Here is a 14000-nt window from a genome sequence, read left to right on the forward strand (position 1 = left end):
TCAGTGTGTCAGAGATACACACAGTGTGTCAGAGATACACACAGTGTGTCAGATATACACACAGTATGTCAGAGATACACACAGTGTGCCAGAGATACACACAGTGTGCCATAGATACACACAGTATGTCAGAGATACACACAGTGTGTCAGAAATACACACAGTGTGTCAGAGATACACACAGTGTGTCAGAGGTACACACAGTATGTCAGAGATACACACAGTGTGTCAGAAATACACACAGTGTGTCAGAGATACACACAGTGTGTCAGAGATACACACAGTGTGCCAGAGATACACACAGTGTGCCAGAGATACACACAGTGTGTCAGAGATACACACAGTGTGCCAGAGATACACACAGTGTGCCAGAGATACACACAGTGTGTCAGAGATACACACAGTGTGCCAGAGATACACACAGTGTGTCAGAGATACACACAGTATGTCAGAGATACACACAGTGTGCTAGAGATACACACAGTGTGTCAGAGATACACACACAGTGTGTATATTTCGTACCACACACTGTGTGTACACAGTGTGTGGTCTGCAACGTTCACAGCCAGGAACAACAGCCCCATTTATCGCCAACGATGTTGGTAACAACAATTCACATTCCTGGCGGCGGTCCGCTGCGGAAACACTGGAGCTCCTCCTCTTCGTCTTCCTCTTCGTCCTCCTTCTTCTCTTCCTCCTCCTCCCGTTGCAGCAGTCTACGGAACGTCCTCAGCAACCATAGTTCCTCCCCCTCAAGTAGCAATTAAGGAAAACTTTCATAACCGGAGCAATTACATACTTGGACGAATCTCCGAAGTTCCACGACCACTTGTGACTTGTGGTTTGGGTGGCTTCTATATAAAAGGTTTAGGTGGCTTCTATATAAAAGGTTTAGGTGGCTTCTATATAAAAGGTTTAGGTGGCTTCTATATAAAAGGTTTAGGTGGCTTCTATATAAAAGGTTTAAGTGGCTTCTATATAAAAGGTTTAAGTGGCTTCTATATAAAAGGTTTGAGTGGCTTCTATATAAAAGGTTTGGGTGGCTTCTATATAAAAGGTTTGGGTGGCTTCTATATAAAAGGTTTGAGTGGCTTCTATATAAAAGGTTTGAGTGGCTTCTATATAAAAGGTTTAGGTGGCTTCTATATAAAAGGTTTAGGTGGCTTCTATATAAAAGGTTTAAGTGGCTTCTATATAAAAGGTTTAGGTGGCTTCTATATAAAAGGTTTAAGTGGCTTCTATATAAAAGGTTTGAGTGGCTTCTATATAAAAGGTTTGGGTGGCTTCTATATAGAAGGTTTGGGTGGCTTCTATATAAAAGGTTTGAGTGGCTTCTATATAAAAGGTTTGAGTGGCTTCTATATAAAAGGTTTGAGTGGCTTCTATATAAAAGGTTTGAGTGGCTTCTATATAGAAGGTTTGAGTGGCTTCTATATAAAAGGTTTAGGTGGCTTCTATATAAAAGGTTTAAGTGGCTTCTATATAAAAGGTTTTGAGTGGCTTCTATATAAAAGGTTTGGGTGGCTTCTATATAAAAGGTTTGAGTGGCTTCTATATAAAAGGTTTGAGTGGCTTCTATATAAAAGGTTTGGGTGGCTTCTATATAAAAGGTTTGGGTGGCTTCTATATAAAAGGTTTGAGTGGCTTCTATATAAAAGGTTTGAGTGGCTTCTATATAGAAGGTTTGAGTGGCTTCTATATAAAAGGTTTAGGTGGCTTCTATACAAAAGGTTTAGGTGGCTTCTATATAAAAGGTTTAGGTGGCTTCTATATAAAAGGTTTAGGTGGCTTCTATATAAAAGGTTTGAGTGGCTTCTATATAGAAGGTTTGGGAGGCTTCTATATAGAAGGTTTGGGTGGCTTCTATATAAAAGGTTTGAGTGGCTTCTATATAAAAGGTTTGGGTGGCTTCTATATAGAAGGTTTGGGTGGCTTCTATATAAAAGGTTTAAGTGGCTTCTATATAAAAGGTTTGAGTGGCTTCTATATAGAAGGTTTGAGTGGCTTCCATACAAAAGGTTTGGGTGGCTTCTATATAAAAGGTTTGGGTGGCTTCTATATAAAAGGTTTGAGTGGCTTCTATATAAAAGGTTTGAGTGGCTTCTATATAAAAGGTTTGAGTGGCTTCTATATAAAAGGTTTGAGTGGCTTCTATATAAAAGGTTTAGGTGGCTTCTATATAGAAGGTTTGGGTGGCTTCTATATAAAAGGTTTAAGTGGCTTCTATATAAAAGGTTTGAGTGGCTTCTATATAAAAGGTTTGAGTGGCTTCTATATAAAAGGTTTGAGTGGCTTCTATATAAAAGGTTTAGGTGGCTTCTATATAAAAGGTTTGAGTGGCTTCTATATAAAAGGTTTGAGTGGCTTCTATATAGAAGGTTTGAGTGGCTTCTATATAAAAGGTTTAGGTGGCTTCTATATAAAAGGTTTAGGTGGCTTCTATATAAAAGGTTTGAGTGGCTTCTATATAAAAAGTTTGAGTGGCTTCTATATAAAAGGTTTAGGTGGCTTCTATATAAAAGGTTTAGGTGGCTTCTATATAAAAGGTTTGGGTGGCTTCTATATAAAAGTTTTGGGTTGGTAATTTCTTTGTATACTTTGTACTGTTTTAGGACAAAACAGTACAAGACACAAAATGTTGACAATGTACAAATGTTGTACTGTATATTTTGTTGACAAAATTTACTGTACAAAAAGTTGACAATTGTATTTCCTCTTATGAACAGATACGTTTTCGTTGCCGTGTTTCCGATTTCTTTAATTTTTTTTTATTTCAATGATTTTGTATTATATTTATTTGTTTTTGTTTTTATATTACTTTGTTTTTATTATTTTTATTTGTTTTTGTTATTACATTTCTTGTTTTAATTATATTTATTTGTTTATGTTATTATAACGAAACGACAAAACTCGGGCACCTCGTCCTCCCTACCATTTCATTCTCCACTCCTCCTACCCCTCATCCTCCCCTCCATTCCCCACTCCCTGTCCCCTCGTCCTCCCCACCATGTTCCGTTCCCCCTGTCCCCTCGTTCTCCCCAAAATTCCTCCCCTCCCCGTCCCTTCGTCCTCCCTACCAACCCCCACTCCCTTGTCCCCCGTCATCCCCTTCATTCCTCACTCCCCCATTCCCTTGTCCTCTCCACGATCCTCACTCCTCTGAACCCTCACCCTCCCCATCATTCCCCACTCCCCATCCCCTCGTCCTCCCTATCATTCTCCACTCCCCATCCCCTCGTCCTCCCTACCATTCCCCACTTCCCTGTCCGAAACGACCCCCCAAATGATCTAATGTTCTCATCAGTAAAATGGGAATATCAAATGATCTGATGTTCCCATCACTAAAAAATAAGAACAACAGGTATAAAAACGAAATGAGAAAATGAAAAAAGAAAGAATAAACTATACTTATGAAATGAACGGTATGATAAATGAAACAGCTCAATTCCAACTCAGTGTCTCACGAAATAATCAAATTAAAATAAAAATAAATCGAAATCTAAGCTAATTTTATTTAACAACGCAATCGGAAGCCTTAAAATAGAATCATAAAATATTTAGTATAGTGTATGATGCTTTATGGTCCAATAGATGGTGCTGTTTTTCCAGAAAAGCATGTTTTTACCTGTCACAGGTATGGCATCTATCTAATAAACATATAAAAACACACGCATTTTCGAATGTAACGTTGTGTCAAAATTTCAAAGCAATCGGTGAAGAACTTTTGAAAATTAGCGATTTTCAACAAAACGAACATTTATATATTTATTTTTATAGATATTTGTTTGTGTTATTAAATTTATTTAAACACGCCATACCTTCTCTTCTGCTACCATTCTACGCCAGCTTACTCGTCATCTGATCGCACATCCAATAATAAATATTGTGCATTGAGTATTCCGGTAATTTATCACTTTATTTTAGATAAATGAAAATTGTGTCGACAACGTCCAAATACTTAATCATTTTTCATTTTTGATTAATTGATGGAACGATTCATTTTTCACACTAATCGTATTCAGAGAAAATTACCAGTCTAATACTGATGTATAATTTAAGTAAAGTTATGGAATAGTGTTTTGGATTGGCTAATACTGACACCAACGAGTAAATGTTTCAAAGAAATGTAAGGAAATACTCGTACCCTGTATGGGGGGGGGGGGGTTATACATGGCATGCTCTGATAGAAGTACCTTCTATCCACCACCACCACCACCACCATCAACACCACCACCATCATTAGCACCACCACCACCATCACCACCACCATCAACACCACCACCACCACAACCACCATCAACACCACCACCACCATCATTAGCACCACCACCACTATCATTAGCACCACCTCCATTACCCCCACCACCATCAACACCACCACCACCACAACCACCATCAACACCACCACCACCACCATCAACACCACCACCATTAGCACCACCACCACCACCACCATCATTAGCACCACCACAATCAACAACACTATAAACACCCCCACCACCACCACCACAACCACCATCAACACTACAACCACCACCACCACCAGTACCACCACTTTCAACACCACCACCACCACCAAAACCAGTACCACCACCAAAACCAGTACCACCACCATAAACACCTTAAACATCACCACCACTACCACCACTATCATCAGCACCACTACCATCAACACCACCAGCACCAGCACCACTACCATCAACACCACCACCACCACCACCACCACCACCAATATCAACAGCACCACCACCACTATCAACAGCACCACCACCACCACCACCACCACCACCACCACCATTACCACCACCACCACCACTACAACCATTATCAACAGCACCACTGTTACGGCCCTCTCGGGTCGCAACCGGGTTCTTTCTCTGATGTTGTTAGAGGTAGGGTATCCGGCCCCAAGCTAGTAGTGGCTTTCAAGGGATGTGATCCGTAACGCAAGTAAAATAAACGGGGATGGGAGACAAAGGCAAAAACTTAATAATATAATTGTCACCATCACCATAAATACTATATAAAAGATTACACGGGGGGGGGGGGGGGTATAAACACTAGAATGTACAACGTAGTCTTCTTCTGAAGACGCGGAGTGTTCCACGGTGCTCGTCGATGCTAAAGTCTTGGTACTCTTGTGGCCTCACGACGAATCCTTCGATTCTCTTGAGTCTACCCTGGCCACAGGCCAGCCAAATCGCAGTTCCACTGGGGGTACCGTCGTGGAGGCCGTCAACCACAAGTCCAGCAGGTAGCTGGCAGGTTCCAATCAGCGACACTGGTTAGGCCACTCCACGACCGATACTAGGGTAGCGAGCCCTAGTCAGGAGCCTCGTGTGATCCCACAGACCACTCTCCTCGCCGCAACACCCCAGTGGTTAAGCATCTCCACCAGTCAGTCCCGGGTACGACAATCCCTCAGCTGCCACGTCACGGACAGGCTAACACCACAGTGTTCATCCGGGGGGGTGACACACAGCTGCTGCAGCAAATACTTGGAGACGAGACGGCTGCCTTGGGTAGACTGATCCAACTTCCATTACAGCAGTCCCAGGTCGACTCTGTAATCAGACACGTCATCAGTAATAGGGACACTATGGGGCACCTCACTTACGGGTTTAGACACAAACGCCCACCTATCCACTCCATAGATGGCGCTGCTGTCTAAGCGTCACCTCACCAGAGGTCAGCAGCGGCAGTGTTATGAGCTGATCAGGACGGGAAACTAGCCCTTGTGGCCAGTATATCTCGTCCTCTCTAGATGGCGTCGTCCATTTGGAGGGGGTTTCGGGAGCTGACTCACAGATGGCATGGACTTCACTGCTCCGTGTTACGACGCTGGGCTCGGGTCCGTAACAACCACCACCACTATCAACAGCACCACCACCATCAACACCACCACCACCACCATTACCACCACTACCACCACCACCACCACTATCAGCAGCAGCACCTGGGAGCAGTCGAACAACAGAAGTACACTTACATCGCATCAGGCTTGGATACCCATGTGCATGGGAAATAGGCTTACAGGTTCCAGAAGATGAGAGGAAATGTCAACATTGTGGAGAAATGCCCGACAGACCACTGGAACATTATCTAACACACTGCACAATTACAAACCATTAAGATTTCAACTTAGATCCAACAGAGCAGAAGAAGTTGTAAAACACATATGGCAAAATCTTACTGAAGCGACCATACAAGTCATAAATTCTCACACTCCGCCCAAGTAAAACAGAAACAAGCAACACTTAGTGGGCCAGCCAGAGGCTTGGGGCCCGCACAGGAATATCCCTGAAAAAAACAGCAGCACCACCACCATCATCAAAATCACCACCACTACCAAAGGTACTAATCAGTAAAACAGCGGGAGGAACTAATCAGTAAAACAGCGGGAGGTACTAATCAGTAAAACAGCGGGAGGAACGAATCAGTAAAACAGTGAGAGGTACTAATCAGTAAAACAGCGAGAGGTACTAATGAGTAAAACAGCGGGAGGTACTAATGAGTAAAACAGCGGGAGGTACTAATGAGTAAAACAGCGAGAGGTACTAATGAGTAAAACAGCGAGAGGTACTAATCAGTAAAACAGCGAGAGGAACGAATCAGTAAAACAGTGAGAGGTACTAATCAGTAAAACAGCGAGAGGTACTAATCAGTAAAACAGAGAGGTACTAATCTGTAAAACAGCGAGAGGTACTAATCAGTAAAACAGCGACGGGTACTAATCAGTAAAACAGCGAGAGGTACTAATCAGTAAAACAGCGAGAGGTACTAATCAGTAAAACAGCGAGAGGTACTAATCAGTAAAACAGCGACGGGTACTAATCAGTAAAACAGCGAGAGGTACTAATCAGTAAAACAGCGAGAGGAACTAATCAGTAAAACAGCGACGGGTACTAATCAGTAAAACAGCGACGGGTACTAATCAGTAAAACAGCGAGAGGTACTAATCAGTAAAACAGCGACGGGTACTAATCAGTAAAACAGCGAGAGGTACTAATCAGTAAAACAGCGAGAGGTACTAATCAGTAAAACAGCATGAGGTACTAATCAGTAAAACAGCATGAGGTACTAATCAGTAAAACAGCGACGGATACTAATCCGAAAATCGTTCTTCTGATTTCACTTACCAAGTGAAATCTAACCCAGGGACCGGCCCAGCGCCTCATCCTCTTCATCAAATGTAAATGTAAATGTTCATTTGTTCAAAATCTTAAATCTCACAAAGTTCTTCACCGGTTGCCTTAAAATTGTGACACGCCTTTGCATTCGAATACGCGCGTTTTTTAAAATACCTACTGTATAGATGTCACCAGTGGCAGGTAAAAACAATATATTTTGGAAAAACGGTGTTTTTCATGTGAGGGAATGGTGGGAAGGACGAGGGGACGTGGAAGGGGAACAGTGGGAAGGACAAGGGGTCGGGGGCGTGGGGAATGGATGGGAGATCGATGGGACGGGGGAGTGGGGGATGGTGGGGAGGACTAGGGGACGGGGTGAATGGTGCGGAGGACGAGGGGACACGGGGGATAGTGGATGGTGGGATCGGATTGATGTCCATAGGGAATGGAAAGGATGGGGGAGGTAGAGGGATGGGGAGATGAAATTCAGGAAGAGGATGCGGGTGTAGAGAGAGAGGAGGTTTGAAAGTTCGGTGGCCTGTCCACCATGGGTTGACATTTTTGTATGTGTTGTTTGTTTGCGTATGTGTTATGTTGGGTTGTCAGTACATTGGCTGGGGGGGCTAGTGTTTGTGACCTTGTTGGTGTCCTAAAGCACTAGAGCCGATGGAGTTGGCTGAAGGAGGCTAATCTTAGAAACATCAGGGTAGTTACACTTCTGACGCCACCACAAATAGTTTTTTGGTTTTATATTTTTTTTGTAGGTGTTTTACTTATATATATATTTTTTTTTTTTTTTTTTTTTTTTTTTTTTTTTTTTTCTTTATTCTTCATTTGGTGTAGATTGGGTCCGGGATGGGCCACTCATCTGGATCGTCTGGCAGACCGCTTAGTATCTGAGGGCTTGGGAAGGCCTCATCATGGATATGTCTGATCACTTTTTGTTGGAGAGTGATTCTTCTGGTTCTGTGTGGTGGTTCGTGGATCTCGTAGTCGCTGGTGGTGTTTTCTGCTACGAAGGGATCTTCTGGGTCTGGGACATACATGTTCTTCATACGGTACAGCTGTCTTCTGGCCAGGTAGCTGAGCCTAATGTTCATTGGCTTCATGTTGAGCGTCTCATGGATCAGGTCAGTTCTTACCCTGTCCCTCAGAGTCAGGCCCTCTGCAAAGCGAAGTGCTTTGTTTTGTACTCGTTGAATCTTCAACATGTTGGATTTGTTGGTGAGGTTCAGGGGAACGTAGGGATGGTGGGGAGGACGGATGGTGGGGAGGACGAGAGGACGGAGAAGGGGAATGGTAGGGAGGATAGGGGGACGGAGGAGGGTTGCTGTGGCTCAGCAACTTCATTCATATAAATAACTATGATATTATTTTAATCTCACAAACTGCCAAATTCACACACGATGTGAAATTGGGAAGAAAATGTAGCAAACTGAGAGACTTGTATAATCCATCGTATACATGTATAATCCATCATATATTTGTATAATCCAACGTGTATTTGTATAGTCCATTGTATACTTGTCTCTCCAAGGAGGACAAAGAGGTCTCTCCAAGGAGGACAAAGAGGTCTCTCCAACTTCGAGGAGTCTCTTGCCAAGAAATCGGAGACAAAGAGACAGAGAAGGAAAGCCGGTAGCCAGGAAGACAGACCAGAATCGGACTTCGTTTGTGCTCGGTGTGGGATGGACTGCCATTCTCGGATTGACCTCATCAGTCACACCAGACGCTGCACCAGGATTGACAACCAGAGCGCAACTCCATAGTATCCCGAGACTGAAAGATGCCTATTACTATACTTGTATAATCCATCGTATACATGTATAATCAATCTGAGGGACCTAGACAGACCAGTAAAGTGTCCGGAGACATGAAAGGTCAGTTTCTATATAGGTAATATTCGGGTACTTTGGTTATAATAATATAAAATATGGGTATAAAATATTTGGAAAATCGAGATTACAGAAGAGAAGGCTCTTAATGGAACGGTCATCAGTAATGATCACAAGGTCACAAAGTCACGAGGCGAGACAAAAGGCCTACATAATGGTAGATTTCATGGGCCTAAATTTGGATTATTGAGCCCAAGAAATCGAACAAAACTCTGTATAAATCATTGATCAGACCTCACATGAGAGAGTCTATTCGCTTTTGAGCTCCTAATTACAAAAATAAGATGAAGACTTGATTATGAGAATAAAGTAATACAAACTTATGAACAACGACTCAAATTTCCTAATTTATTTTCTTTAAAGAAGCGTAATAGCCTTTGGGGAGACATGATCAAAACTTAAGGGTTTCAAAAGTTCAAAGAAAAATAACTTTTAGAGACACAGACAGTTTAATTAACGAGAAATAACGACACTAACCTCAAGGAAAGAAGACGCAAAAGAAGCACTTGAACAATCTGATCAATGAACGCAAAAGAAGCCTTGGATAATCTGAAAACAGCGGTGATAGCGCTGTTAGTGTTAACAATAAAAGTATATGACTGCCTCTTCTTCCCTCCCTCCCCCAATCCCCCATCTACCACCACTACCACTCTTTACCTGTGTCTATCTCCCGTGCAGGGGCCGAACCGGAACCAACGGAGGGATGGTGGCTGGGGCGACCTCACCCCTACTTCGCAGACTCCCCAACCAACTTTACAGTCATCTCCGGCCAGACCGCTTATCTTCCCTGCAGAGTCCACATGCTCGGAGACAGATCCGTGAGTATCTTTAGGGGTGGGGGAGGGTGATGGGGACGGGTGGGGGTGGGGAGTAATGTGACCTGGGGGGATAGGGAAGGGGTTGAGTAAGGGAAACAAAGTGGTTGTTGAGGTAGATGGAAGATAAGCTTAGTGTGAGAGGGAGAGAGGCCTGGTGGCTGAGTGGGGTGAGAAGGAGGGAGAGAGGGAGGGAGTATTGCTGGTTTAGGATGGAGGGAGTTGGGGATTGAGAAAAGGAGGGAATGAGTGTGGGAAGTAGATAAATATGGAGGTGGAAGAGTGAGATGTGGAGTAAGGTCTGGGTGGGAGGGAGAGAAGAAAAGATGTTCGGAAAAATGGACGAAGAGAAAAAGTGAGGGAAGGATGGTGTTACGGATGGATAGAAGTGAGTAAAAAGTGAGAGAAGGAAGGATAAAGGATTATAAAAATAGAGAGAAGATGGAAGGATAGGAAAATGAGAAATGCTACAGAAAGCAAAAGCTAACTGTGTAACAAGAAAAAGGTGAACAAAAGGTGAGAGACATAAAAGAAAAGTGATAGCTAAGAGATGGGAGGGAATAGGAGGAGAAAAGAGGGAAAGCTTATGAAGAGCATTAAAGAAAGGGGGAGAGAGAGAGAGAGAGAGAGAGAGAGAGAGAGAGAGAGAGAGAGAGAGAGAGAGAGAGAGAGAGAGAGAGAGAGAGAGAGAGAGAGAGAATGAGAGAGTTCGTGGGAGAGAGGGGTAAGAGTGGGGTGAGAGAGAGGGGTGAGAGTGAAGGGTGAGAGAGAGGGATGAGAGAGTGCGTGTGTGTGTGTTTGTGCGGGCGTGTGTGTGTGTTTGTGCGTGCTTGTGTATGTGTTTGTACGTGCGTGTGCGCGTGTGTGTGTGTGTGTTTGTGTGTGTGTGTGTGTGTGTGTGTGTGTGTGTGTGTGTGTGTGTGTGTGTGTGTGTGTGTGTGTGTGTGTGTGGATGGGTGTGAGGGCGATCCGACCCTCTCACTGAAGTGAGAAGAAAGTGAGAAGTGTGTGTGTGTGTGTGTGTGTGTGTGTGTGTGTGTGTGTGTGTGTGTGTGTGTGTGTGTGTATTCACCTAGTTGTGCTTGCGAGGGTTGAGCTTTGTTCTTTCGTCCCGCCTCTCAACTGTCAATTTACTGTTACTAACTAATTTGTTTTTCCTCACTCACATACACATCCAGTAAGCAGCTCCGTCACAGCTGTCTAACTCCCGGGTACCTATTTACTGCTAGGTAACAGGGTCATTAAGTTTTTGTTATTATTATTATTATTTTCTACCACAGACGTGGCCACACATTTACAATGCTAACCCTCATATATACATTTTCTTCTGTCCTCCATGGACAGGGTGAGAATTCTGTTAAACATATAGTTCAGGTATTTATTGAACAATCAACTTCAGAAGGTGATTATAGTGCTTTTAAAATGATAATCTAACCTACAGAAACAAAGACATAGATACACTGAGTTATGTCTGCCCTACATAGAGTGGTCGATGTGTTCTTTACATAGTGTCATTAATGTTCATTAACACAAGTGAAATGTAATTCTGATCAGCTTCCACATATATTTTATACACATACATACAAATAAATATATATATATATATATATATATATATATATATATATATATATATATATATATATATATATATATATATATATATATATATATATATTGTGACGGTAAAGCGTTGGTGTTCGGCTGTTTCAAAAGCTAGGGGCAGGGCCTCGTCACATAATCAAAAAAAAAGAGAAAAGTTGGTCCTTTCGTCTGTGGTAAGGTAATGGGAAGACACACAAAACACAAGTATATAAACAATGAAATTTTAATTACTCTAGAAAAACAAGACATGAATAAAGGTAATCTCATAAAGATATGCAGGACAAGTCAACAAACAAAATAACATGAATAATCACTGGCAAATGAAAAGTTACGCTAAGACAAGTAAGTTACAGTGATAGCAAATAAAATATGTAATGGGTGCTGGAATACTGGCTTCGAGCTGCCACCTCCCTTAGTACACGAAAGCCAAGGCTTAGTCTACCAGCGAGAGATGTCAACTGCATGGAGCACTGAGATATTCTAACGAGACTGGCGCACTGCAGCCCAGACGTCGACTTGTGGTGGTGGCAGAGGGCAGGGGCGACGAGACACCAGCCAATCAGCAACAGGCAGGCACAGGATTAGCAGTTAGCTGGTTACGGCGGTGGCCAGGTTTGTGCAGGGTACGATTTGCTCTCTGGGCAAAACGTTTGGCGATACTTGGTGAACGTATCTTATATTTTGACGTAATTATGTAGGGAAGAGCAGGCTCAATCTCTCTTGAAAGAGATTATCGTCACAATATATATATATATATATATATATATATATATATATATATATATATATATATATATATATATATATATATATATATATATATATATGACAATGTCAGACCACGGAGGAAAATGAAACAGGAATTTCCTTGAAGGAAATTCCTGTTTCATTTTTCCTCCGTGGTCTGACATTGTCACATTCTTAATCACGTGTTTATTTTCGTGATATACACACACACACACATATATATATATATATATATATATATATATATATATATATATATATATATATATATATATATATATATATATATGTGTGTGTGTACATACAAAAGAATGGGGGTGGTAGGAGAAGATAATATTAGTGTTCAGTGAGAAACCACAAGGTCTCCTCTGAATACTTTTTATTTTCTTCTCCGAGGCTATGGGTCCCCACATTGGCACCAGAGGTGGTACCCTCACAAAATTATATATATATATATATATATATATATATATATATATATATATATATATATATATATATATATATATATATATATAAATATATATATATATATATATATATATATATATTGTTACGATAATCTCCTTCAAGAGTCAAGAGAGATTTGGCCTGCTCTTTCCTATCGTCATGTCACTTCAGTACATCTACAACATCTAGATACTACAATCAAGGGTAGTACATATATAGTGAAATACGTTTTTGCCAAGCGTATACGTTTCCTACACTTGCTCTCCACCTCCCCCCTCGCTGTCAATCACCAAACCACCACTTCCAGCCAGCACGCGTTCCATTGGTGAATCGTCGTCTGCACTCTACTTCAGCGCCATCTACATAGCCGATGACTGAGCGTGCACAAGCCATTGCATTTAGAATATACTGTGCTCTCAAAGTTGACACACATACCTAATATACGCTCTGTGTAATAGTGGATGTGTTCAGCCAGCCAGTATTCTCAGCACATTTTAATTCTTTTTTGTCTTATTCATTGTTGAGTAATGTCACCACTGTTTTATTTTATTTTTTTGACATTGTAATCTTGTTTATTTGCACTGTACATAGCCAAGGGATTATCTTTGTTCATATTTGTTTTCAAGTTAATTAAAGTTTCATTGTTCATACGATTTGTTTTGTGTATTTTCTTTACCACAGGGGGCAACAGCCAAGCAGTCAACTTTTTGTTAGTAAATGTGATTCGCATTGACACCAGCCATTAGGAGGACTGCCGAATACCTACACCTTTTTTTTCCATCACAATATACATATTCATACATACACATATACACACACATTCATACATTCACATACATTTATGGCTCTCCTACTCTGAGAAAGTAAGATAGCTGATAAAGAAACTAGTGTGCAATTAAGCACTTTTACAAGTTTTTAATGAGATGCTTTTACACGCTCAGGGTATATAGTTACATCACATACATATATAAGATACATTACTTAGTCAATCTTGGGTACAAGTCCAATATATCATCAAGTGTTCCAGTATTCATATAGTAGTTACAGAGTTTAGCATTCCTCAGGCCAGAAGGGCGAAAGTCAGTCAATATGGGAAATTCTACAATATAATGTTCAAGGGAGTGCATGTTTTTTTCACAAAGTTGATACATTGTGTACTCGATAATTGGGTTTTGAGAAAGCTGCCAGATACGTCTATATCCCAGGCGTATTCTGGCCACTATAACATCACATTGCCGTGTTCTTGCTGTATTAGTCCCATATGTAAATGTCTCCTCACGATATCTATCATAATATTTAATGCTACAACTTTCAGAGCTATGTTAATTTGTTAGGTCGGTGAGATTTTCATTATATAT

At 41.5% G+C, this 14000-nt stretch overlaps 1 protein-coding gene across 1 annotated transcript in view; it reads left to right on the forward strand.

The window, feature by feature from the left end:
• Positions 1–14000, forward strand: part of LOC123767432 (peroxidasin homolog) — an 820244-nt gene that overhangs the window by 428366 nt on the left and 377878 nt on the right. The window contains exon 2 of the mRNA XM_069313105.1: positions 9704–9843. Within this exon, the coding sequence (XP_069169206.1) occupies positions 9704–9843 (140 nt within the window). The remainder of the gene's footprint in view (positions 1–9703; positions 9844–14000) is intronic.

This window comes from Procambarus clarkii, chromosome 74, assembly GCF_040958095.1.
Source record: "Procambarus clarkii isolate CNS0578487 chromosome 74, FALCON_Pclarkii_2.0, whole genome shotgun sequence".
NCBI lineage: Eukaryota > Metazoa > Arthropoda > Malacostraca > Decapoda > Cambaridae > Procambarus > Procambarus clarkii.